At 40.1% G+C, this 25170-nt stretch overlaps 2 protein-coding genes and 1 long non-coding RNA gene across 5 annotated transcripts in view; 1 reads left to right on the top strand and 2 right to left on the bottom strand.

The window, feature by feature from the left end:
* FGD4 (FYVE, RhoGEF and PH domain containing 4) overlaps positions 1–1752 on the bottom strand; it is a 154952-nt gene extending 153200 nt beyond the window's left edge. The window contains exon 1 of the mRNA XM_054989455.1: positions 1578–1752. Coding sequence (XP_054845430.1) covers positions 1578–1752 — 175 coding nt within the window. The remainder of the gene's footprint in view (positions 1–1577) is intronic.
* LOC129336325 (uncharacterized) lies at positions 1499–24058 on the top strand. Its single transcript, XR_008597662.1, has 3 exons — positions 1499–1820; positions 21488–21604; positions 24047–24058. It is a non-coding gene; the product is annotated as an uncharacterized LOC129336325 (long non-coding RNA).
* Positions 12060–25170, bottom strand: part of BICD1 (BICD cargo adaptor 1) — a 147509-nt gene continuing 134398 nt past the window's right edge. The window contains exons 10-11 of one of the 3 annotated variants that reach the window (XM_054989457.1): positions 18935–19010; positions 12060–12719 (exon numbers count right to left, since the gene is read on the bottom strand). In XM_054989457.1, the coding sequence (XP_054845432.1) occupies positions 12635–12719; positions 18935–19010 (161 nt within the window). In that variant the 3' untranslated portion in view covers positions 12060–12634. Of the gene's footprint in view, positions 12720–18236; positions 19021–25170 lie in introns of those variants that run through there. The other 2 variants (XM_054989456.1, XM_054989459.1) reach the window with 2 other exon arrangements.

The following is a 25170-nucleotide window of genomic DNA, read 5'->3' as shown; positions in this document are numbered from 1 at the left end:
CAAAAATCACTGCAAAAAGCACATAATTTTTAGTGCGAAAAAAGCGGTTGGGCATGGTCCAGTATGGTTAAGTGAAGCACTTGAGTTCAGCTTCAAATGACAAAAAATTAAATATTCACTTCAGTATCTCCCACTGAAGCTAATGAGACTTGGCATTGGATTAATTGCACCAGTGTTTTGAAATATGCCTTTGCAGGACTTTTTCCAGCACAAGATAGTTCACCTATGTACAAAATCAGAAGAAAAGAAATCAAAGCAAAGGCGAACACCCCCTTCCCTGTTTCTAAAGTGAGAAGAAAAAACATAAATAAGTAATAAAGTCCACAATCGACAACAGATTGATTCCAGTAAAATTCAACCTCATATATCCATATGCATTCTGAATATGTTGCTTTAAGGTGGTTTTCTGGCAGTACTTATCAACAAAAAAGTTAGTAATAATAATATTTGATTTATATACAAAACAACTTCAGGACAACTTAACACCCACTTAACACCCAACAATCACCCTGTGAGATGGGTAAAGCTGAGAGAGCTCCTAGAAGCTGTGACTGACCCAAGGTCACCCAGCTGGCTTCAAGTGAGGAGTGAGGAATCAAACCCGGTTCTCCAGATTAGAGTCCTGTGCTCTTAACCACTACACCAAACTGGCTCTATAACTATGTACATTCCTTTCAGGTGTCAACAATGCTCCTCAACTTGCTAGGTTGGACAAACAAGTCAGCCTCTTCACAAAAGAATAAATGGAAATAAATCTGATCTCAAAAATCACAATGTTCAAAAACCAACGTGAGAATATTTTAATCTTCCAGGACATTCCATCACTGACCTAAGAGTTGCTGCAGGACTTGAGTCCTGTGGCGCCTTAAAATCCAAGATTTTCATAGCGTAAGCTTTCAAGTACCCTTCTTCACACATCTATCTATCTAAAACTAAGAGCAGCTGCTCTCAGGACAGATAAGTGTCAAAAGAAAATTACAATGTAATTGCTTTAACTGAGTTTATTTGCAAATTCAGAACAATGGTAGAAACCACCCTGCCTCGGGCTCAGCAGGGACATTGGATTCTCCTCTCACTAAGATGCTGGGTTTTTGCTGTTCACACACCCCAACTTCATCAAGCTAATTAGGTATTATTATACTTTACACTCTTACTGTAAATATCCCTCCCACTCTCTGGCTGGATAAAACCCTACGTCCTTCCACTTCTAAATGTAATTGGCCAAGGCATCTCTGACTTTCCAATGCTCATACTCTGGAAATCTAAATGGGGTACTACTGGACCCGAATCCTGCTCAATATACATTCCTTGGTCTTAAGCCCAAAGTCAAAAAAGCAGTTCGCTCGTTTGCTTCAGACGCCTATAGAAAGCCTGGCCTCCTGAGGCAATTCCTTCCCCGCTCCGTCACACCTGGGGAGAGCACCTTTCCTTTCCCCACCTTTCCCTCCAACCGACCTTGGACCCGGAGTTGGTGGGCGGGACGAACGAGTAGCTGAGAGAGAAACTGCGGGGTGGGAAGGGCTGGTGGGGGGAGCAGAGGCGGCCGCTCCGAGCCGAAGGAGAAGCCCGGTTTGTACCTGCCGTCTCCCGCGCAGCGTCTCTCCACCAGTCCGCGCGACACTGAGGGGAAGAGGCTGCGGTCCCTTTGGCAGCGGCGCCAGTGGCAAAGACCAACGCGGAGCTGTGCAGACTGGGATTGGACTTCCTCCGGATGGCCATTCGCCTGAAGTTTACGCTCTCCGACCCGCTCATTTTTTTCTCTTTAGCTCCCTTGTCGAGTTAGTCGTGCGGCTGCAGTCCAGTGACTCCGGCGCAAAACTGTGAGAATAAAAGGCGAGCTAGAACTCTTTCACTCTGCCTGAGGTCGCCTGAGGCGCCGCTCGGCCCTCATCTGAGGCGAAAGCCCGCCCTTCCTCCACAGGCGGCCTATGGCTGCCTTGGGTTTCCCGTTCACGCCTGGCACGGCGCCAAAAGGGCGCCTCACCTGCCTGGCTCGCGAGGACAGCGTTGCGCGTGCGCTGTGCTAGTCTCACCTGTCAGGTGAGCGGCCGATTTGTCTTTCCTTTCTCTGGCTGGGTGGCTGCTTCTGTTTATTTAAGGTTGGTGGGGTTGTTCGCAATTTCTGCTTGCAGGCAGGTCTTGTGAGGAGTAAAAATGCATTTCACCTCATGAACGTATGGATTTATTTATATATTAATGGTGTCTGAAGAAGGGAGCTCTGACTCTTGAAAGCTTACACTGAAAATCTTGTTCACCTCTAAGGTGCCATTGGACTTAAAAGCCTGCTTTATTTGTTTACATTATTTATAGTCAGCCTATCTCACTGTGACTCAAAGTAGATTACACTGTGGGAGTCAAGACAGTCAATTTCAAAGATGTTATACTTATTCTGAGTCAGGAACTACTGGTATATCCAGGCCCCTGTTGTCTTTTACATGGAGCCCTGTGGCACAGAGTGGTAAGCTGCAGTACTGCAGCCCAAGCTCTGCTCACGACCTGAGTTCGATCCTGGTGGAAGGCTCAGAGTTGACTCAGCCTTCCATCCTTCTGAGGTTAGTAGAATGAGTACCCAGTTTCCTGGGGGTAAAGTGTAGATGACTGGGGAAGGCAATGGCAAACCACCCTGTTACAAAAAGTCTGCCAAGAAAATGTATTGTGATGTCCCCCATGGGTCAGTAATGGCTCTGTGCTTGCACAGGGGACTACCTTTACCTATTGTCTTTCATAGCAGTTGTTCAAGATCTCAGCTGGAAGACTTTCACATCCCTGCATAGTGGTTAAGTGGTTGTTGGTCTGCTGGTTTGAATCCCACTACTGTCATGAGCTCAGCAGGTGGCCTTGGGTAAACAGCTCCCCAGCTGTGTTGAGGGTGATAACAACATTGACTTGTTGCACTATTCTGAACTCAGCACTAATCTGACTAGAAGAGCAGCATATAAACACAGTTGTTATTTTGTCTACCTGATTCTTTCAATTGGAGATGCTGTGTGGGACCTTCTGCCTGTAAAAGAGAAGCTCTGAGGTGGGAGTCCTCCCGCAGTTTGGTGGGAGCATGCTGAGGTGGTAGACTGATACTCAGAGACCAGTAGGACATTACCGGTGTAGAAGATGCAATGTATGCAACTTGGCAGCTATAGGGTCTATTTTCAAGGTCACCTCCTCAGGCAGGGAAATTTCCCTCAGACATTTTTCCACATGCAGCACTAGTGGGGTGGTCTACATTACTGAATGTACTTGCCCATGTATTTACGTTGGCAGTACCAGTAGACCTGTCAAAATACGCATTCAAGGACACATTTCTCGCATTAGAAATGATCAGAGGGAAGCACCCCTCACGCCACATTTCATTGAGCATCAGAGGAATGAAAGGGAATTTAGATATTCGGTCCCAAGGATCTAAATAAAGAACTCAGGAGAAGAGAAGCCTTTTGGACCTTCGAGTTGAATTGTTTAGGGCCATTAGGGCTCAATTCATGTATTGATCGCTCAGGCTTTGTTTGAATTGTTTGCACATGCTAATGGGATAAGGACTATATGGTTATTGTGACTGAGGAGTTGGGGAGCTTTAAGACTTCATAGCATAGGATCCTTAAATACTCTGTAATTAGGATACTTGTTAACAGCTGTTGACCAAGCAGGGAATGCAGTCTGGGAACTTTTGTCAAGCTGTAAAGGAGTGAGTATCTTTGGGGGCAAGAATGCAATGGTTTATGAGAATATAGAGAATGCCATATCATGTATGTGATTTTTTGCAGTTAATTCCCATGATCAAGAAACTTTGAAACAGGAGGATACCCAGAATCCTGTTTGGAAAATTACTGGCTATTCACGTCTTTGGCAACATATCACCATCATCATAGGGACTCTCTTCATATTCATGACCAGGAGTCACAGTGTATTTTAAAGCTCCGGTCTGGCAATTAGCCAATTCTTTAGCAATTAAAATAGGAATAATTGTGCAGGCTCCAGTGTATTGTGAGGAGCCAATTTGTCCAGCTCCTTTGTTCCTTTTTGGAAATATTTTTTGTTATATAATTATTGACGCCTAATTTTTTAGGCAGATAAATGGTGTATAAGTTGTGAACTTTCGCTATTGGTTCAATATACAGGGACATTGGTCTGTTTTTTCTTGAGGTGGTAGACTGAGCTGGAACTCTTCATTTGATCAGGTTTTGGAATGTGACCTCTTTAAAATGTCTTGATAGTAGAAATGCAAGTTGCAAATGGAGGTAGAGCCTTTTTCTTGCTAAGTTTCTGATTTGTATTGATTTTTTTAAAATAGGAAGGCTAGAATTATTATTATTGTTATTTTGGTTTCTGTGCTCTGTATAGCTCGCTTCCTGACACTCTAATTGATAATATCCCTCCCATACTCTGCCTGCTTTATACCAACTCCTTCCTTTTCCTACTTCTTTTATCTGATGAAGGGAGCTCTGACTCTCAAAAGGTCATCACCTGGAAATCTAGTTGGTCTTTAAGCTGCTACTGTACCTGAATTGTTCTTTGTAGCATATCTGGGTTGTAGTGAAATAAAGATCTTTCTCTTTAAGAAAGCAAACTCTCTCAGCCACTCTCCTCCCCTACGTGCTTAGGCACTCAAAGCACACACCTAAACAGATCCCCCACATTCATTTAAGTCAGTGGGCTTAAAAACTTCATTTACAATAGCACTATTGGAGTGGACCATCACTTTCCCCATTTTTAGATGTCTGTTGACCACTTGTGCTTACTCAGATGTGAGAGGAAGGCACTTTATACATCTCAAAAACACTCCTTTTAATACTTGTCAGGCTGTGGTAGATCCGGTTCTGATATTATATGGTCCATATTTAATTGACACAGTTTCTTTTCGACAATACACAGTTTCTTTTGTCAACTAGATCATTGTTTACAATGATTGCTTTGATGTCACTCTTCTATCAACAGTTTAGGGTGATGGCTGGAAATTCTCCTTTAACCTAATATATTTTATACTATCCTTCCCTTCACCTCAACAACTGAGCTAATTAGGGTATGTTTTTGGATTGCCTGAAACTAATGGTGTCTTCCAGGTTTTAGAAATACCATCTATAACTGCATTTCCCCCCTGTATCCATCACAAGAGAGGAATTGCTGGGAAATGACCTAGAAAAGCTGGTCAGCCTCCCAGATAGGATTGGAAATTGTCAGCAAAGCTACGCTTAGTCACTGATGTAAAACTGGCTGGGAAAGACCACTGTTATGGCTGAGGGTGGTCATAATAAGGCCAGGCATGGATTTTAATTGTACTTGTCAACTGCTACTGGATAAAGAGAACTGTAAGAAATTGGCCAAATCAGCCAAGGAAGCCTTCTTGCATCAGTAGGCCACAGCTGGTCCTTGATATTTGCAGACGCCTGCTGTCTTTCAGCCACACAGAAGTGGGTCTATTAGCCCATCAGGGAGTGTGCAAATCAGTGAAATTTCAAGAGCTGGCTATGTGAGGTTGCCTGCAGTCAAGAGATGGGGCTTGTCTTGCTGTTCCTTGTTCTTCCCATTCTCCGCAGTTATGCATATCAAGCAGCTACACACAAATGCATTTATGCAGGTTGTGCCATTCTATGTTTTTGTAGCAATTTGAGATACCTTGGTGCAGAACTTTTTTAAAATATGATTTTAGATAGCCTTGGATGTTTGTTAGTGGTTGCCTGAGTTGCTATTAGATGGAAAATGGCTTAAAGCCTATTGAACTAGTGTGTCTCCTCTACCGTCTGTTTTTCTTTTATGATTATAGGAATTATGGCAACAACTATCAATGTTAATTTTTGTCTATATAGAACATATGAAGGATGTAGAGCTGACAAAACTAGCATTATCTGCCAGGACCTGGATTCAAATGCAAGTTTCTTTAAATCCTCATGCAAATCTCCTGACTATCAACCTTCTACATTGCACAGGAGGCTCTTGCAGTCTTTCTTCTGTAACCACTTCCTACTTGCAGTGTAGTTCAGCCACTACCACCCTGATTCATTTAAACTCTTTTTGTAAGCTTCGGGTCCCCACTGGGGAGAAAAGTTGATGAGAATGAAGTAAAAGCCCAATCGAGTAACGTGACTACTACACTGATATTTATTTCTTGTTAGTATTATTTCTCCCTTCCCTTACACTACCCTGTATGTGTGTGTAAAGCGCTGTCAAGACACAGACACCCCCTGCTGGGGTTTTCAAGGCAAGAGCCATTCAGAGGTTATTTCAATGACTCTGCATAGCAACCCCTGTCTTCCTTGGTGGGCTCCCATCCAAGTACTAATTAGGGTGAACCCTGGTTAGCTTTAGAGATCAGGCTCATCTTGGCCATGTAGGTCAGGACTCTACACCATTTAAATTCTGTGTATAAGCTCCTTAGTGCAGGGATCAGTCTTTGGTTATGTTTCTCTATGAAGTCCTAATGAAAAGGAGGGGAATTGTGTAAGAACGCCTTGCCAGCGGTGCAAAAGCTGTATTTTTGTGTTCCTCCTGCTTGTAGAAGAGCTGAGTGTGGCTAAAGGATCTTGGACTTTCTTTACCATTGGTGAGATTTCTGGATTCCTCAGGAGAAATGTGGCAGGCATATATCTCAATGAATAAGTTTAGAAGAAGTTATTGTAGTCAGTTTGATAGAATTAAGTATCTTGGGGCTTGGGTTTTTTTGTGGATTGATCTACAGTATACCTGGTCTGGTACTAATCTCATTCTTGGTAATTCTAAGATATTAACCTTTTCTGGCACAGTTTCTAGGGCTTTTACAGCTGTGAAAAACAAATGAGAGAGATACAGATATTTACTATGATATTATAGATGTTCTCTCATCAAGAGTGATACCTTTTAAAGCAAATCTTAAAATATGATATGCTGGGGAATTCTGATTCCGCTGACTTCGTGTCTGTTTTTTATTTCATGATGGGGAGGAGTGCATGCCAAAGTATCATGCAACAAGACACTGAAACATACAGAGACAACATAAAGTTCAATGAACAAAAGATGGCCAGTTTATTTACTGGGACAGTTATGCATTACACCATAATTTTAACTGGAACATAATGATGTAGGAATCAGTATATTAGCCTCTTCTAATTTAATTTCATCACCTCTGGAGTGTCTTACAGTGAAAAATCTCTGCAGAGTTACTGTAGTCTAAGTCAACTGAAATCAATGGGCTTGGGCTGGAGTAACTCTGCATAAGCCTGCAGTATTAATTTTCCATTTGAACTGCATGATCATACCATACATGCACACGCACATGATTCCCTCTCAAAGCAACTCACCTAAGATTGTCTAAAGACCAGGATGGGAGTGGGCTTGACATGGCAATTATTAGAGAATGTTCAGAGCAAATAATTTTGGAGTCCAGAATCAGCCGATATTCTTGCCTTAAAATCAGAGATGCAACACAAGAAGAATTTTGTCTAACATTCAACCTTTAAGTCAATGAGCACATCTATCTGTATTCTCCACCAACTAGAAATACTCCATTTAACCTCAAAAAAGGCATTAGCACAACTTCAATTCAGTTTAAGAATAGCCAACTTTTACAGCAGGCAAATGTACAGAATACAAATCATTTTTTAAATTGCAAACTGCACCAGTATTCAAAACCATTGGAATATAACACAATATGTCCTTCTCTGTGGTTGATTAGATAAGGATTTTCATGCAAGGGGTAACATTCACAGATTACAAAAGTCACAAAACGCCAGGATTTTAAGTTTCATTTCTTTTTTTTCTTTTGATATTTTACAAAGGAGCAATATTATCAACCCTGTTGACAGTCAAGCCATAGGGTCTGAAGTACTAGGACTACAACTAGTGTGGTATACTTCAGTTTATTCAAAGGCATGGTGCACAAAGCCATACCTGTGAATCATTGTCATTTAAAAACTAGTTTATTCCTATTTTCTCCCTCCTCCCTCCCCAAAAGAAAGCTGGTTGGCTGGCTGGCTACAGTGTTCCCCTAACATTTGTACCAAACACTTTTGACAAATCTTTAAAACATTTTTCATAATAAAGTTGAGGTTTTTAATTTAAAAAAAAAACAAGTTTTGAGGCTGAAAAAAAACCAAAATTAAATCACTACTATTATATTAGTATGTAATAATGAGCAGAGCACATATATCTTGCAATCAAGACAGCAATTGAAACATAAGGCCTTCATCCCCCTGTCCTAGCAACGTATGATTTTTCCTTTGTGTCCTGTCAGTATATACTTTAGATTTAACAGAAGGAATTTTCAGGAGCTCTGCAGGAGAGAGATTAACTGCAATGAGGATTTAAGCCATGCATCTCCTGCTGAAAGTTATATCAGACATGCATTTCTAATAGGCAAAGGAGACAGAATAATCTCATGAAATAAGAATTCTCTGTTTCATAATTGGGATTTTGGGAAAGAGAAAATAAACTAACATCATGCATACTTTTTTCTTTTTGTATATTGCATATTTAGATGCATTTCCACCATAAGGCAAAAATGCAATTAATTGCTTTTCTTAATTTGTGCAGAACATTAACAAATACATTTCAATGGAGGAAAATGTTTGATACAAAATACCCCTATTGGATGCAATAGATGTCTGACTGGGAGAAACCCTGAATGGCTGTTTTTTGAAACAATATCTGGATAAGGAAATGGCTGTGCTTCTAATGTAGGACATTAGCGCCTGGAAGTTTGATATAAAGATCTCCTTATATCAAGGGAAACAAAATTATTTACAATGAAATAGCTGTACAACAGTAGCTGAATAAATGTAACCAACCCATAAAGAGACAATTTATAACCTCATTACAAATTTTATATTTGGCCCTTAACTCACCTCAGTCATACAATATTACCAGTAAACAAAATAATGGCCGTGCCTTTTTCACAATGCAATCAATAGTAGGTGCAAGTCCATTGTCACTCATAACAGTTAAGCAGCTTTAGTTAGCAAAACAATACCTCGTCTCAAAACAATTCTGACCATAAAAATGTCTTTTCTAGTGATTGATACAAATGCCTTATTGGTTATGAAATTAACTGGAGGGCTACATTGGGAGCTTACCGAGTTCATTACTTACTCTGTAGTATTCAGACTTTTCTCCCATTCCGTTTGGATATCTTCTTGAGTTTCCAACAATTATCCATGCCACAGTAACTGCAATCCAACAATGGATTGTGATCCATCTATTTGAGTACACACCTTTAGTGGAGTTTGCTTCACAGAAGAAAGCACACATCCACTTCCACGCATGAAGTTTAGTGCTGGATGGTGCCCAGCAAAGCCAGCTTCCACGCATGGATGCGAGTGTAAATCTGCAGCACATTTCCCCACTGCCTTCCACAGTGTGAATGAAGATGCACACACCCATCTGCCTCTTGATATGAACGGGGATGTGTAACCCCACTTCTCTACTTAATGTTTGACTATCTCAGGATCATGGCCATATTGCTTTGCATTCAGATTTTATCTAGAATTCTTCCCTAAAATGTACAAAATAATTCAACATATGTTACTGTGGTTTCTCTATAATTTCCAGTACTGCAAATGCTCTGGAAATAGTAATTTCAAAAAGATTATCTTCTACCCACTGCAAATTACAATCTACAGTTTAAAAGAAACTGACATTCTTGACACACTTCCTTGGAAGTAAGCCTACCTGAGATCAACAGAACTTACTTCAAAGCAAGTGTGCTTAGATTTGAGACTTTAAAGTGTACATCATTGGAATGATTTCAATCAAAGAAATTTTTTTTATTGTTCCAGAGGAAGCAGTTGTTGTAGAGCTTGTGCAACAATGCTCATGTTTCTTAACTGAAATTATTTATTTACTTCATTTATAGACCGCCATTCTCAATGAGACTCCAGGTAGATTCCAGAAAGGAAGTGAATCTTACATCAGTCTAACTAGTCTTGGATGCATTCTGGCCCAGTTTGTAAAAATAAAGGTAAAGGTCCAGCAAAAGTTAAGCAATTTTAAGGCACATTACTTCAGTAGCCAAGATTTAAGCATGAACTTAACTCTCACTGTCTCCGAAATCAATGTGCATAACTCAGACTGGATCGTCCTCATTTTTAGACTCTCCACAGGGGTTCATTTCAATGTCTGCTAACATTATGCTGAAAAGTTACTATCTCTGCTCCTAGACAGATATCTTGCCATTTAAACAGAATATTGGGGCTGGGGGGGCGCGCTTTGGAATTCATGTTTTAATCCCCACAGCCTATCAAAAGCCATAAATTCAACCAGAAACACCTGCTTAATAGCAAAATTCAGAAGTGAAGGGGTCTCATCTAAAGGGGTCTCATCTAAACAAGCCTGGATGTTGCTAATTTTTTTTTAAAAAAAAAACAGCATTCCCTTGTTACATAAGAATATAAGCATAAGACATAGTGCTCAGATGTTAACTGTATCATAAGATAAGCAGCACGGAAATACATAAAAGTGCAAACGGCTGTTAGGTATATAACAGCGGAGCTATATGTGGTTTTTGACTGTCACTCACAAGCCGTTTAAAGTCAATGAATTTCTTTATTTGCTCTGAAGAGCAAATGAGGTTGCTTTAAAGTGGCTTGATGATTCCTCAGGTTCACCTCTGAATCTTTAATCCATTAAAAAGCTCCACTGCTCTATGAACTGCTGATTAGGATTATCCCATTTTTAGCACCTTGGTTACTAGTATTGTGTTAATGATTGTTTAGGCACAATGATTGGCCACCTAGATTTCCTTGGCTGATGTAGTGTATCGCTTCCCCTGCCCCTTTCCTTTTGGTAAATAACTGTGTTGTTTTCTTTCCCTCAAATTCAGATGAATTCAGCCAAATTATCCCGGCTGCCCTTTTAGCAGTTTCTTTCAGAACTGCTACACAGTTCAAACCATATTACATTTTCATCCTTTGGATCATATCAATGTTGCATGAGTGGAACAGCCAAAAAGAGACCTGGCTCTGCCCAAGTCTTCCTTCTTTAAATATATTAAGGCCACCTGACTGAGAGCGAGTCTTCTAAATTAGCTGTGATGGACAGCATTACATTTGGGAACACAGCAGAACACATAGTTATTATGACTCCAGACTTAGTCAGCAATCTGACGTACTGCCAGATATTGTGCAAAATAAATGTGGTTATCCTTCATTTTGCTGTTTACCCATCACTCGTCAACATAGCTGTTACTAGAGAGATTCTTACAGCAGGAACGCCATGTAGTATGGGAACAGAATCTCTATACTGTATGTCACCTGAGTATCTGTCATTTAACTGACAATGAGCTAGATCTCTATAGTTCTTGGGAATTTTTGGCAAGAAAAAATGCAGTAGAGCAAAACCCCCAAACTATTATCTTCAGTCTTAAGACATCGAACTTAGTTTTACAGTTAAATTCACTACCAGATGCCACTGGAAATGTAGTATTTTATCACACTTGTTAGGTTTTCCCCCCTCAAGGTAAGGCCTTAACCTGGTAACACTGAATTTGGGAGCAGCAAGTGAAAACATTTCAGTTATAATAAAACACAGCATGTTTACATCAAGTTCATTTGTGGTTTTGTCCCAATCCAAACAGAAAAAAAGAGCAGCACCGAGTCATCTGCTTGTCTGAAATGCGATAAAAACAAGGTCCCTTAAAAGAAAAAAAAACCTGCCCCAAACACTAGAACACAAAAAGTTAACTAGAAGAAAATAATCATCAATGCATTGTTCGGTGAAACCCTTATTAGGCTTAATTAATTTCCAGTGGTAAAACAAAAACCAGCAGCTAACATCATATTAGTTATAAAACAAGTGCATAAACAATACCAGTGCAGCAGAAAAGTACAAGTGAGCGGGCGCAATCCGGAGAAAGTTAGGCATGCCTGAATTCTATTGAAAGAAATGGGATTTAAATATTTATTTGTATACCTAGGTCCCATTTATTTCAATGGGACTTAGGCACATCAAACTTTCCCTGTAAATCCCCCTATATTAGCATTCCAATTCAACTCACTTTTGACATTTTTGTGCAATTAAAAGAAAAACAACAAACCAGGCCATACCCTTTGGCCAAGCGAACATTCCTCAATTATAAACAAACAAAAACTCTAAAAAAAAAAAAATCATTCCTAACATACCTTACTTCTGCATCACTTAAAAAAAATAAAATTAATAGAATAAAAATTCTCACATAAAACAACAGCATTTTTAAGAAACAAATTCATGGTGCAAATATTGTAAAAAGAAAGGACGTAACACCCTTTAACCACAGAAAGGAAAACTCAAATTGGTTGTTGCAGCTGAACTGTCAAAACAAAGTTTTGCGATACACTTCTTTTGTTCAGGAGTAGTTTCAGTTCACAGCACATTAGTGGTACAAGCTGTCTGGCTGGAGGAATATGTTCAGACTTCCAAACCGTAATCATGATTGCAGTATCTGGATGTCACCAGAGGAACCTTTAAATACTCCTCTTTAGCAGTTTGGGCTCTGTGCTTTTTGTTCTTCCTTCAACACGCAGTCAGTTGCCAAGACTGTAGATATGCGTCTGGAGTCTGGACTCATCAATGCAGCAGCAGCAACAAGGCAGTAAAGCCTAATAGTTCCTTTGGAGCAAACTGCTCTTTTGTTTTGAGACCTCCACAGTTTGTGTTGTTTGGGGTTGCCCCCTTCCTCTTAGGTTGCATATGAAGATAAAGGTTAAGGAGGCGGTTTAGGTAGACAACTGAGGGGGGCACACTGAGAGCTGGAATGTGGCTGTTCTTCTGGAAGAGCTACATCAGGACTGAAAATTAGAAAAAGCAGGGAAATATTTAAAATACACAGCCAAGACTATAAACAAACAAATGTGCATAGAGAACGATCATGTTTTAAGGAGCAGTAGCCTTCTCTCTGACTGCATTCTTGCTATGCTTAATTGCATATGCATATACTATACTATACTATACTTTTACTATACGCATATAGTAAAAGAGTACACGTAACCAGCCGTTCATAAATTCACAACAATTAAAGAAAAGCTACGGTCAATATAAAGAGATCCCACAGGACCAAAGAGCTGTAATTCTACAACAGACTGATCCTGGAAATTTTCTAAATCAGATTTCTAAAACCTAAGTTATAAATCTAAAGTTTATTAAACTGAGATGCAAAAGCATATGGTTGTATTAATACTTAATCAAAATTATACAAATAAATTTTGTCGCTATTATACTCTCCTTATCAAATGTGTGTGTGGGTATGACAAATTAAAACCAACGATATAAAAAATAAAGAAAAACAGAAGCCAATAACAAAACTTATAATAAAAATGACAGGATATAATTCTGTATCTCATTTTTATTGTGTGTATATAAACTTGCCATATATTCAGCATATGCATACAATTAATGCAATAGAATGGTGCCCCTCGTGCAGTTGCAGAGAGTCCTTATGAGAAAAAGGAAGCAACTGTAGATGGCAAAAATGTTTAGAACAGCCAAACAACTACCCTTGTAGGGATAGAAGGAGTGCACACTTTGAAAATAAAGTAGCCGTTTGCATCTGATATGAAAGTCTGACCCTGTAGAAACGTAAATCTTACCACCACCATAACTAAATACAACACCAAGGACGTCAGTACTTATAAAACTATTACATGAACATGCTTCATATATTTTAATAATGCAGAAAATTAAAACTTTAAAATGTACTCTGGAGCTAAAGAATTGGTTTGTCATGGTTTACACTTGCAGTTTCAGGTGGGTTCATTTGATGTTATCCATTAGATTACCAGGTGGGCACTTGTTGTATTGCTGGCGAAGGGAAACCTACATATGCATTCAGAGGTGGGGGCTAGGGTTTCCTTCCCTGAAATTCTGTTTCACAAATTACTTAATTTCTGGATCCACATCTGAATATGCAGCAATGAATGCCATGAAGCATGTAATTTTTGAGTGAGAATGTTTTAGGATGAGCTGGGAATTCTAACCCCTCTAATGGCTCCACCCACAGCAGTGTGGCACATGATCAAACAGCTTCTCTTTTAACTGAGAATGAAGCTGCAAATGTCTTTGACATTTCCAATACGTACTGAAAAAAATTGTGGTAAGTTGTTAGGGTGGTGTGCTGACTGGATTGACTCTTTGGAAGAAAATACAGCCTATAAATGTTTTGGGATAAAAACCTACACTATCTATTGATATATAGTGAGTAGGAAACTTAGTAAGAAATTGTACTGGACTAGAAATAGTAAAGGAAATCATGAGGCACCCAGATCGGCACCCAAGGTTTATAGTGCTTGTGGAACATCTGCCTGTTTCCATCTGATTGCCTTGCAGTCTGTTTCTGGATCTCTCTGCTGCTGGCATTTGAAGAGTTTGTGTAAGATATGTACTGGCGTGCCTTTCAGGAATATAAACAACGATAAAAACAACAAGTGTAAACTTGCTTTCTCGTGTGATAAATGCGAACCAAGTCCTTATGACAAAATATATTAACTTGTTTTCTAAACAGAGGTTCTGTTGCCAGAAAAGTAGTTTAAAAAGACACAGAAGATGCACATTTTTGTTTATGCACAAAAATGAGAGACGTTAGGAAGCTCCCTCAAATATCTTCAATTAGCAATTCAGTTCACAACAGTTGTGCCTGAGTCTTTAATTCATACTATTACCTAACCTTGGAAATATCAGACTTTTTTTATCATTGACAAAGTAGACTTTGAGACAGGATTGACACCATTGAGCCTGATACTTTAAAAATGCCACCCAAATGCAAACTGGATCGACACCATTGAGCCTGATACTTTAAAAATGCCACCCAAATGCAAACTGGATCGACACCATTGAGCCTGATACTTTAAAAATGCCATCCAAATGCAAACTGTGAAGTAGCAATTAGAGCAAGCTGTGGGAGTGTGTGGAACAGATGAGGTGGGCCTAGGGTTGCCGGGCCCCCTTGATCTCCCAGCGGGAGATTGATACCTGGCTCTTACCTGGAGGGGGGCGGTGCACGCGCGCGCTCCTGCAAGCGTGATGACGTCGCTGCTGGGAAGTGACGTCACCACGCAGCCTGTTTGGGCATGGATCGGGCCCGTTGTGGGCCTCTGTGGAGCACAGGAGCGTTCCTGTGCTCCGCAGGGGCCCACAACAGGCCCGATCCGTGCCCAAATAGGTCTGATCTGCACCCATTTTGGCACGGATCGGGTCCGTCTTGGCGCGGATTGGGCCCATTTTAGGCCCCTGTGGAGCACGGGAGCGTTCCTGTGCTCCGCAGGGGCCCACAACAGGCCCAATCCACGCCAAAACGGGCCCGATCCGCGCCCATTTTGGCACGGATCGGGCCCGTTGTGGGCCCCTGCAGAGCGCAGGAACGCTCCTGCGCTCCACAGAGGCCCCGATCCAGGCCAAAACAGGCCTGATCTTGGCGGTTGCTGTGCGCAGGGGCGCACAGCACCGCAGGGGGGCGCGCATGGAAGGTGCACCCCCCACTGGCCAGGGAGGGAGGGGCAGGGTGGCAGGGATCCCCCACCCCCACTGGGGGTTTGGCAGCCCTAGGTGGGCCACAGCATCCCTAGGAATAGGCCACAACTGAGTAGCAGAGCACGTGCTCTGTATACAAAAGGTCCCTGGTTCAATCACTGGTGTCTGTCTGGAGTAGCAAGTGATATGAAACATCAATTGAAGGAAGAGCCAGTTAAGTTGGAGGAAGGCTTCACATTTTGTTCAGTGAAGTGGTAGCTAATCTCTTCAATCAATGGAGCGGGAGGGGAATGCATCTTTTAAAAAAACTTGTTGTAAGCATCCTCCTTCTCCAGCAGACTTTCCCAGTTCAGTCAGTGGGGGGGCTACTTGTTTATAGTTCTTATTACATTCTTGCAAATAAGTTTACAAAAGTTACTATCCCCCATATACATATATTAATCATTTGCAGTACATCGATCCTCTTATTTCTCCAATGTAAGTGGTTGTATACAAACATGTTTTATTGAAGAGGATGTATAAACAAAGAAATGTGGAGAAGAAAAAAACTGTGTGGACTCAAGGATAAAGAAGGATGGAATTCCCTTCCTTGCAGCGAAAGTATGTATAGATACAAGCAAGCTGCTATCAGTTGACATTGTTAAACTGAGGTTTTTCTTTACATCTTCCTCTTCAGATAGGGGATTAGATGGATCAACATAGGTGGAGTGGTATGACTGAGTATGTTAAAAGTTGTACGCCTCTAGATTCAGTGCATTTCTCTGGTAATTATTAAATAAAATGCCTGGAAAACAAAATTGATTCTAGTGCAAACACTGTTTATCCTAAAGTTGTATGTCCTCTTGTGGCATAAAGGAAGCCCTTCTGATCCAGTGCAGACATACATTTTCTATGCACATCTCAATTTAAAACCTGGTGCTCATTCAGTTTACTATGCATTTGTGTTTCAATTAGTTGATTAGATTACAGGCAGTGTGATACAGTGTTTGGACTAGAATGTGGAATTTGGAGCTTGGGAACCCATGTTCAAATCATCATCACCCTCCCATGAAGTTCACTTAGTGTTCTTGGGCTCCTCACTGTCTAACCTACCTTACAAAGTAGTTTGACAATAAAATGGAAGAAGGGAGGGGCTGTGACTCAGTGGCAGAGCATCAGCTTTGCATGCAGATGGTCACAGGTTCAATCCCCAGCATCTCCAGTTAAAAGAACCAGGGAGTAGGTGATGTGAAAGACCTTTACCTAAGACTCTGGAGAACCATGCCAGCCTAAATAAACAGTACTGACCTTGATGGACCAACGGTCTGATTCAGGCAGCTTCATATGCTCATGCCTGCTGCCCTGAGCTCCTTGGAGAAAAAGCAGTATAGGGCAGGATAAAATAGGGACAGCAAGATAAGATTATAGGTAGGTAGACTGACCGATTAAAATTGTTCAGATTGGTTAACAAGGTGCTTCAAATTAAGCAGGCATTTTATAAATTATTTTTAATTATTTTAACGTAATTCCTACAAATCTACAGAGGTTAAGTGAATGCATCTGCTGAGATGGTACATAGTAGTATGTCTAGGATTGCCAACTGCCTAGAGAAAAAATGTTCTGTCCATTTAACAGAGGCTTAATGTTATTTACCTCCTTGCCGTGAAAAGTTTCAGCAACCCATTTCTACACATTAAAGAGATAAGACACCTTTTCCAGGCCTGTTGGCAACTGTAATTGTGACATATTCATGCAACATCTAAAAACAACTTATGTTTTTACTTCCAAACTATTTTATATGCAAATATATGCAAATTTAATTAAATCTCATAAAATTTAATTAACTAGCATTTCTTTAACTGAGAGACAACTCCTGTGTTTGTGCAAAAGTACATCCATCTCCCTCGCATATCTTCCAGTAATTTCATTTCTCAACTAATTGCAATCTGTGATTTTAGTTTTTCTAATTGAAAGCTGACCCCTGCAGCTAAGACAATTTTATTTTGTTAGGAGATAGATGAGATAAAATTACATTAATTTTTATATAATGCAAATCTTGTAAGCTGTATTATGTCACTCACCAAACCTTTGTGGCATTCAGTGGAAACAGAATAAGTTTAAGAAGCAGTGTGGTGATAAATTCCAATTCCATTTTTTTCATGTTTTATTTATTGCTCCAATAGACATCTAGATGGACCTTTCAATTTCTTTTACATGGGATACTTTAAATTAGCTGCCAATGGCTGCTTGAGAATATTTAGAAAGTTGCATACATTTATTTATTTATACCTCACCTTTTGTCCCAATTGGGGGGGGGGGGGAGGTGAGGTAACTTCCATAACTCTCCTTGCCCCAATTTATCCCCACCACAACCCTGTAAGGTAGGTTAGGCTGAGTGTGTGTGACTGGCCGAGGGTTACCCAACAAGCTTCCATGGCAGAGTGGGGATTAAAACCTGGGGCTTCCAGATACTATTCCAATACTCTAACTACTACACTATAATTGGATTTACTTACAGACATACATACAAGTAATCAGTGGCATAAAGCAGACTGGAACTGGAACTTCTTGCCGCCCATTCATTTTCTCTGTCTTAGCAACGCCACACTCACACCCATGATGCTACCATATTCATACCATATCCACCACCCGTATTTATACCATATATACACATATCATATGTACACATGGCTTAGCAGTCCATTACTAAGCAATGTTAATGGCTACAGCAATATCTGCATCGTGGACCCATAATTTATGAATGCAAGTGCCACAGAATAGTTATGTTGGGGAATGTACATCATAATATATTGCAATCACAATTGTTTAGGAAGGCCTATCCAATATTATGCCTGAATATCTGAAACAGAACTATACAGCTGTGATGTGTCGGGAGCGATAGGTTCTTGGACAGTAATCCCTGAAGAAGGAGAATAAGTCAGAGCTGCTCCGCAAAAGGTCAGGCAACGGAACACGGCATTCACTCAAGCCCAGCGTGTGCACCAGATATGGGTTCCCCGATCCTCTTCTCCTGGAGTCTCTGACAGGCCCATCTTGGTTCGACCTTGCCTGCTTTTCCTGCCTGCTCACCAGGCTGTGCCTGCTTGTTAGCCCCTTCCTTTTTGCCCCATTGTCTTCTTGCCCTAAGAGATTTGCTAGGTCCATCCCTGGAGAGGATTTGTTGCCTATAAATCCTGACAGTCTTATGCTGCCTGCACTGCTGCAGAACTACAATGGTGATAGTATACAGCCTAGTTGTTGGTATTCATGTCATGAGCTTGAGCACTCCTTCCACGTGGCTGCATCTATATGGGCAAGGCAAGGAACCTTCCGTGCCCTTCCACATCGCTGCAGTAATCACCCTAATTTCAAGCATTTAAACCTTTATATTTTTCTTTCTTAAAGCACAGGCTATATAGACAGTGGGAGGCAGAAGAAAATGGTGGGGGGGAGTGAGATTCGCCTAGATAAGCAAAAGTTGCAGCTATTGCCCTGTGGTAGATTGACTACAGCATGCATTGAAGTGCAAGAGAAGAAGAAGCAAGAGTTAGCAGAGTATTACCTGACAGTCGGGCAGTCTCGCCTCCTGGCTAGTTGTGAGCCGTGTGGCGGTATGGAGGCAGCAGGCTGCTGACAATCTACAAGAAACTGATAAATTAGACATATATACAGAGAGATGACAACCGGGGGGGGGGGGGGGTTAGTAAGTAAACAACAGGCAAGGCAGGGGATGGAGAGATTTAGTGAGGAATGTGTGCTCTGTACGCAAATTGATAAGAATAAACTGGAAAATATTACAAACGCTAACAGAAAATATTAAAACTTTTCAGCTAGGAGAGGAGAACCAGTGTGGTCCAGACAAGGACTCAAATCCCATCTCAGTTCACAGAATCACTGCTTGGAGCACTCTGTCTCCCAGCTTCAATTTCCTTCTGTAAAATGTCTTGCTTCACAGGGGTTTTTGTGAGGAAAAACAAGAATGACAGGTACAATTTTTTTTAAAAAAAAATGCCTATCCTACTGAAAACAGTGGCCCTTGTGTGCACAAATAAGTGCTCGAGTCCCAGTGATTTCAATTGGATTTAGGCACAGCTGACATTCCCCAGGCAGGATTTGGCTCTTTAAAAGAACAGTCTACATAATAATGACAACAGCAGTAAATATTAAGGTATTTGGAGCAGACAGCTTCCAAAATAAAATCAAAGTGGTTTTTTCCCCTCTTATTTCAGTAAAATGTTGAGTAAATTCCTTTACTCCTGCCTTTTTCTTTACCCTTTGTGCTAAAATGATTTTGAAATCACAAAAAAAAATATATCTGCCATTTAATGAATGCTAAAGTAGATATAAAGAGTACACAATATTGAAGGAGGTTGCCATTAAAGTATCCAATTGTTTAGAGGTGTGCTTGAACGATCTTTTATAGCACATGCCCTGGTAACATCTAGATTAGACTACTGCACTGCACTCTGTGTGAGGCTGCCTTTTGAAGATGGGCCAGAAGCTTCAGTAGGTATAGAATGCTGCAGACACACTATTGACTGGAGTGGGTTGTAGGGACCGTATCATTCTAATCTTGTTTATCTGCACTAGCTTCCAATTTGCTTCCAGATACAATTCTTTTTTTATATATAACATGCTTTATTAGTTTTAATTCCAGGTCAACCTACAAACAGATCAAACCAAGTCTTACAGGATTAATACATATTTATACAATATATTATACACTCCATCTCTACAGTTCAATTGTATTTGTGTAGTCTTTTCATTACTGTTAGCCTATTATTTCTATAAGTCTACTTTGTTTAATTTTGATAATCATTTTCTTTTCTTGCTATTTTGGGTCTTATCTTCCTAAACTATAATTAAATTCTTATTTTGTATTTTAATTCAATCCACCTATAAAAGGGGATCCATCTTTGTTTCCAATCGCGTCTGTTTTTTTCTTTTATTAATTCTGTTAGTGTATCCAATTCTGCAGTCTCTGCTTCCAGATATAATTCAAGGTGCTGGTATTGACCTTTAAAGTCCTATAAGGCTTGGTACCAGCATATCTTAAGGACTGCTGTCTCCCATATGAACCTACCCAGTCACTCTGGTCATCTTTGGAGGTCCTCCTTCTGATCCCCCCCCCCCCATCATCTGAGGCTAGATAGGTAACAACCACGAAAGCGACTTCTCAGTCATGGCACCAAAACTTTGGAATGCCCTCCCCGGGGAAATTAGTCTGTCTCCCTTTATTGCTGTCTTCTGCGAGTGGGTGAAGACTTAGTTGTTTTATCTGGCATACCCCAGTAAATAAGTGTTATTGACCCTCCTTCCTGTTTTGTTTGTGTGTGTGTGTTTATGAAATTGTTTTTAATACTATTATAATATTTTAAAATTGTTTTAAACTGTTGTTATACATATATATATATTAGTATTTTAATGTTTGCCACCTTGGCGACCTGTTTTGGGTGGAAAGGTAGCACACAAATGTCTTCATATATAAGCTGCAGGTTCTCAATATGAGCACACGTGTACACACATTACCCATATATCATACTGCAAGGTGTGCTAAACTATCAAGAGGATAGTTTCTGCATTCCTAAACTTGTGCAGCAATTCACAAAAATGTGTGGGAATATATCCAGAGAATATGGCAAATATCAGATATACTGAGCCCAGAAGTATGAAGATAACCCAAACTCATTTATATGGAAACAGGGTCCGTTGAAATCAAGGAGATGGAACTTTCAAGCAGATATATTTCAGACCAGGGAGTAAGATACTAAGGATAGACAAAACTACAAAGATCTAGAAATGCCTTGTGCAGGATGCAGGATACCTAAAGTTTGATAGAAATACCACTCTCTATTTCCAGCATACCTTCGAATATAAATTTTAATAAAAAAGATAAATTCCTCACATCACCAACTATTATGTTAAATTGTTGCACATCAATATTCATGCTATCAAACACATGTATATAATAGTGTTTGTAGTGCAATTGTATAATATTTCTTTGATTAACATATTAGGAAAATATTTCAGTAGCTTAATGGGGTAAATTACAGTAATAAAATATATGTGCACATGGACATAGTTATATTCTTTTAAATGTGTGTTTTGGTTGCAGGTCTCCATGTGCAAAAATGAAGCAGCTCACTTTACAGATGAACTCTTTTTATTCCCATTGGTTGATATGCAGTGATTAAAAATCCTTGAGAGAGAATTCATACTCCCCCAGCTCCCTGTAAGTAACAGTCTCAGTGCAGTCCTTGGAGAGCTCTTAGAAATATTTTTCCTTATAGAAACTGTTCCTGGGAATTAAAGTACCGTTCAGACTCAGCAGACTCCTAAAGTTTTTTCTTTCTTTCAGGCAAAGTCACCAAGGACCAATTCATGTACCCTTAAAAGTGTGTTGCTGATGATTTCCTTTCTTGTGTCAGAAGAGAGCCTGGAGTCAAATATATTTAATAATAATAACAACTGCACTTACATGCCACTCTTCTAGACAGATTAATGCCCCACTCAGAGCACGGAACAAAGTCAGTGTTGTTATTATACGATGCAAGCCTTAGCTGGATAGCCCAGGCAAGCCTGATCGTATCAGATCTCAGAAGCTAAGCAGGATTGACCTTGGTTAGTAATGGGATGGGAGACCTCCAGGGAACATGAGGGCTGCAAAGACAGGCAGTGGCAAACCACCTCTGAATGTCTCTTGCCTTGAAAACCCCCACCAGGGGTTGCCATAAGTCAACTATGACTTCATTGGCATTCTCTACCACCACAGCCAAGGAGCTGGGACTGAGAGGAGTGGCTTACCCAAGGCCATCTATTGAGCTTATGGCAGTAGTGGGATTCAAACCAACAGTGTGCTGATTCCTAGCCCAGTCATTTAACCATTATGCTGTAGCATAGTGTTTGCATATTTGCAGATAAACAGCACAATTGAATTCATCCTGTCACTTGCTCAACTTACTTCAAGGTAGCTTGCCTGTGAAAAATCCAGCTTGTGAAAGACTTCTCATAACTACTATGTACTTAAATCCAGGATATCAAGAAAGATAGCCCTGCTTTATATCTATTAATAATATGAATGGGCCCTAATCATGGGCACAAATGACGGTTTTTTCTTAACTTTCCAATTCATGTATAAATTGCCAAGCAGTTTTCGCATTCTTCTACAGAGATCTGCGCTGCCCTCCAGCGGCTGCTATGTGTATAAGCACGCATGAATGCACGCAGAGTTAATTTGCAAGTCAGCTTTTTACTGGTCGCTCTGCACATTACATCTTTTGCAAGTTCTCCACGCAGTTAAACTGAAAACTGGTGTAAAAATCATTTGGCACTTTGAAGCCACTCCCTTTCATTTATTTTAGGAAGATCTTTTATAAAGTGGCCTCAATGCAGAATTGTAGATCACAGAGGGAATTTTTCCAAAATAAGTTTTTATTACACAAAGTAATCTGTACACTATACATACCCTGGGGGTTTCTACAATGCTGTAACTTTTAGGAAAAAAACAATGTGTGATACAAATGAAACTTGGTCTGTAGATCTTGTTATTAGAGGATGTTGTATTGCTGAGGGTGCAGTCTTCAGCATTTCTAAGCAAACTTTCAGCATTATACAGAATGGATTATATACACTGATACCAGAAAGTGAAATTCAAGAACTCTAAACCCTTTAGGGTTTTCATATAGTTTTGACTGCTAGAGTGAGGTCACGAATGATGCAGATTAGCAGTACAGCCTAAACAGAGTTACACCCTTCTATGTGCATGAAGTTAATGGGGTTAGAAGGGTATAAATCTGCTAAGGGGCGTCCTGTAAAAGCGTAAGGAACATGACAAAAAACGTTAGTTTATAATAAAATGCAAAACACACAGTGATAATATTTTATATGGCCTGGCAATATTAAAGGACTGCGAAGGTAAAGGAAAATGGAGTAATAATAGGAGGATTGTGAATAGCGTCCCAAATGTTAGTCAGTTCTACATGTTATATCCTCCCATTTAGAAATTTTCAATGTGAAATCAAAGATCCATCATTATTTCAAAACTCTGGTGAATGAGCATTGGTTTCTCATCTGAATATGTCCTACACTACATACTTCTGGGCCTAGTTTAAATAAAGCATCTCAGCAAAAATTTACCAATTAAATATAAGATTGCTTTGGTTTCTGGTGGGAGAGCACTGCCACAGGACTGCGATGAAGAAATTAGGGGGAAACCCCATTGCTGCCATACTGTACTGACAGCTGCACTGGCAATGGGGAAACTATATAAGCCTGTGTGAAAAATACCAGTAAGAGGGCAAGAGGGAAGGAACTGGGGGCAGCCAGAGTTGGTGGGGCATTGCCCTATTCATCCCGAGGGGGGGCGGAACTGACAGCCCTATTGACATGCTGATCTCACATGATAGGGCTTTAATTATTCAACTACCATGTGCCACACCTTAAGTTTATCTCATACATAGTTAATGCAGAAACTGTAAGGTGCTTCTTATTGCTCTCAGCCTTAAAAGGAACTATATTTCTCATTTGGGATGATTTTGGATGGACTTGGGAGTGGTTTCTGTATTTCAGTAAAAAAGTAAAGAATGAATGAATGGACTGAATACAGCTTCCCAGATAATGTGTAAGGTGACATTACAGCAGCAGCAGAAGTTAATTGCCTCCTTCCTTCCCACAGAGAATGCAAGAATGTAAGATCAGAATGAAGAATGTAAGATCAGATCTTAATACCATGGCCTGAAGAAGCTGTTTTCTACTTTTCTATCTTTTAAAATGTTGTAACATCCAGCCTGATACAGAGTGCTGGTGTGCTCAAAAGCTTACACAATGTTTTGTGTCGATTTGGTTGATCCTAATAAAAGGTATTACATGAATTTTGTTCTTGTTCTTCATCATTAAATCACCACGCTCCCTCCTCGTCATGTATCTTTGATATACTTGCAAAACATGTATGCTTCCAGGTACTTTTCATGACCTCTGTGAAGTTTACCAGCAGGTTAGGAAAATACAAGTGCCTTTTTATCTTTGACAGCCAATTAAAAATAGCAGCAAAAGAGTAGATATATCATGTTTTAATTACCAGTGAGGACTAAATATAATCTCTTTAATCTAGCTAACAGCAACTAACAAGTATTATCAAACGGAATTCAAAGAGCAGGTGTACATGATATCATGTTATTTTCTATAGCTCAATCACTTATCTACAAAATGACACAGATGGCTAATTAAGTTTCTGATGAAGGAATTCTCAAAAAGAGATGAGAGATATATGTATCTTAGGGCTTTCAAAGGTATTTCATAGCTAGCTAAAGTCTGATTCCTTGAAATCATATGTATTCATTTATGTTTGAGAAAAACTCTGATTTTCACTGCATGTATAATTTCACCACCAGGAGGATTAAGTTGTATCTTTATTTTGCTGGCTTGCCTCATAAAAACATTACATATTAATGTAGTAAACATTAAAAACTCAGAGTAGTTTGTGTACCTTTCTGGGAAAGAGCTAAACAAAGAACTCATGAAAATTTTGTACTGAAAGATATGTTGCTGTCTTAAAAGAACCTGAGATAGTGGAGAGACCCATGAAGGAGAGCGACCAATTGCAAAGGACTCTGCAGTCACTCCCAGTCACCTGAAAGCAGAGAAGACAGAAAGCCCAGGCAGAAGCACAGTTCAGGCCACAGAGTGCTCAACTAATTGCTCAAGGCCTTTCTGCTGACCATGAGGCATCTGGAGACGTAGGCCCACCATAAGGTTTTGCAGGATGCTGGACAAGGTCAAGCATTGAGTGCCTGCAGACTC

This window comes from Eublepharis macularius, chromosome 9, assembly GCF_028583425.1.
Source record: "Eublepharis macularius isolate TG4126 chromosome 9, MPM_Emac_v1.0, whole genome shotgun sequence".
Lineage (NCBI taxonomy): Eukaryota > Metazoa > Chordata > Lepidosauria > Squamata > Eublepharidae > Eublepharis > Eublepharis macularius.
Note: the sequence above shows the minus strand (reverse complement) of the source record. Positions and strands in the feature narration are given on the sequence as shown.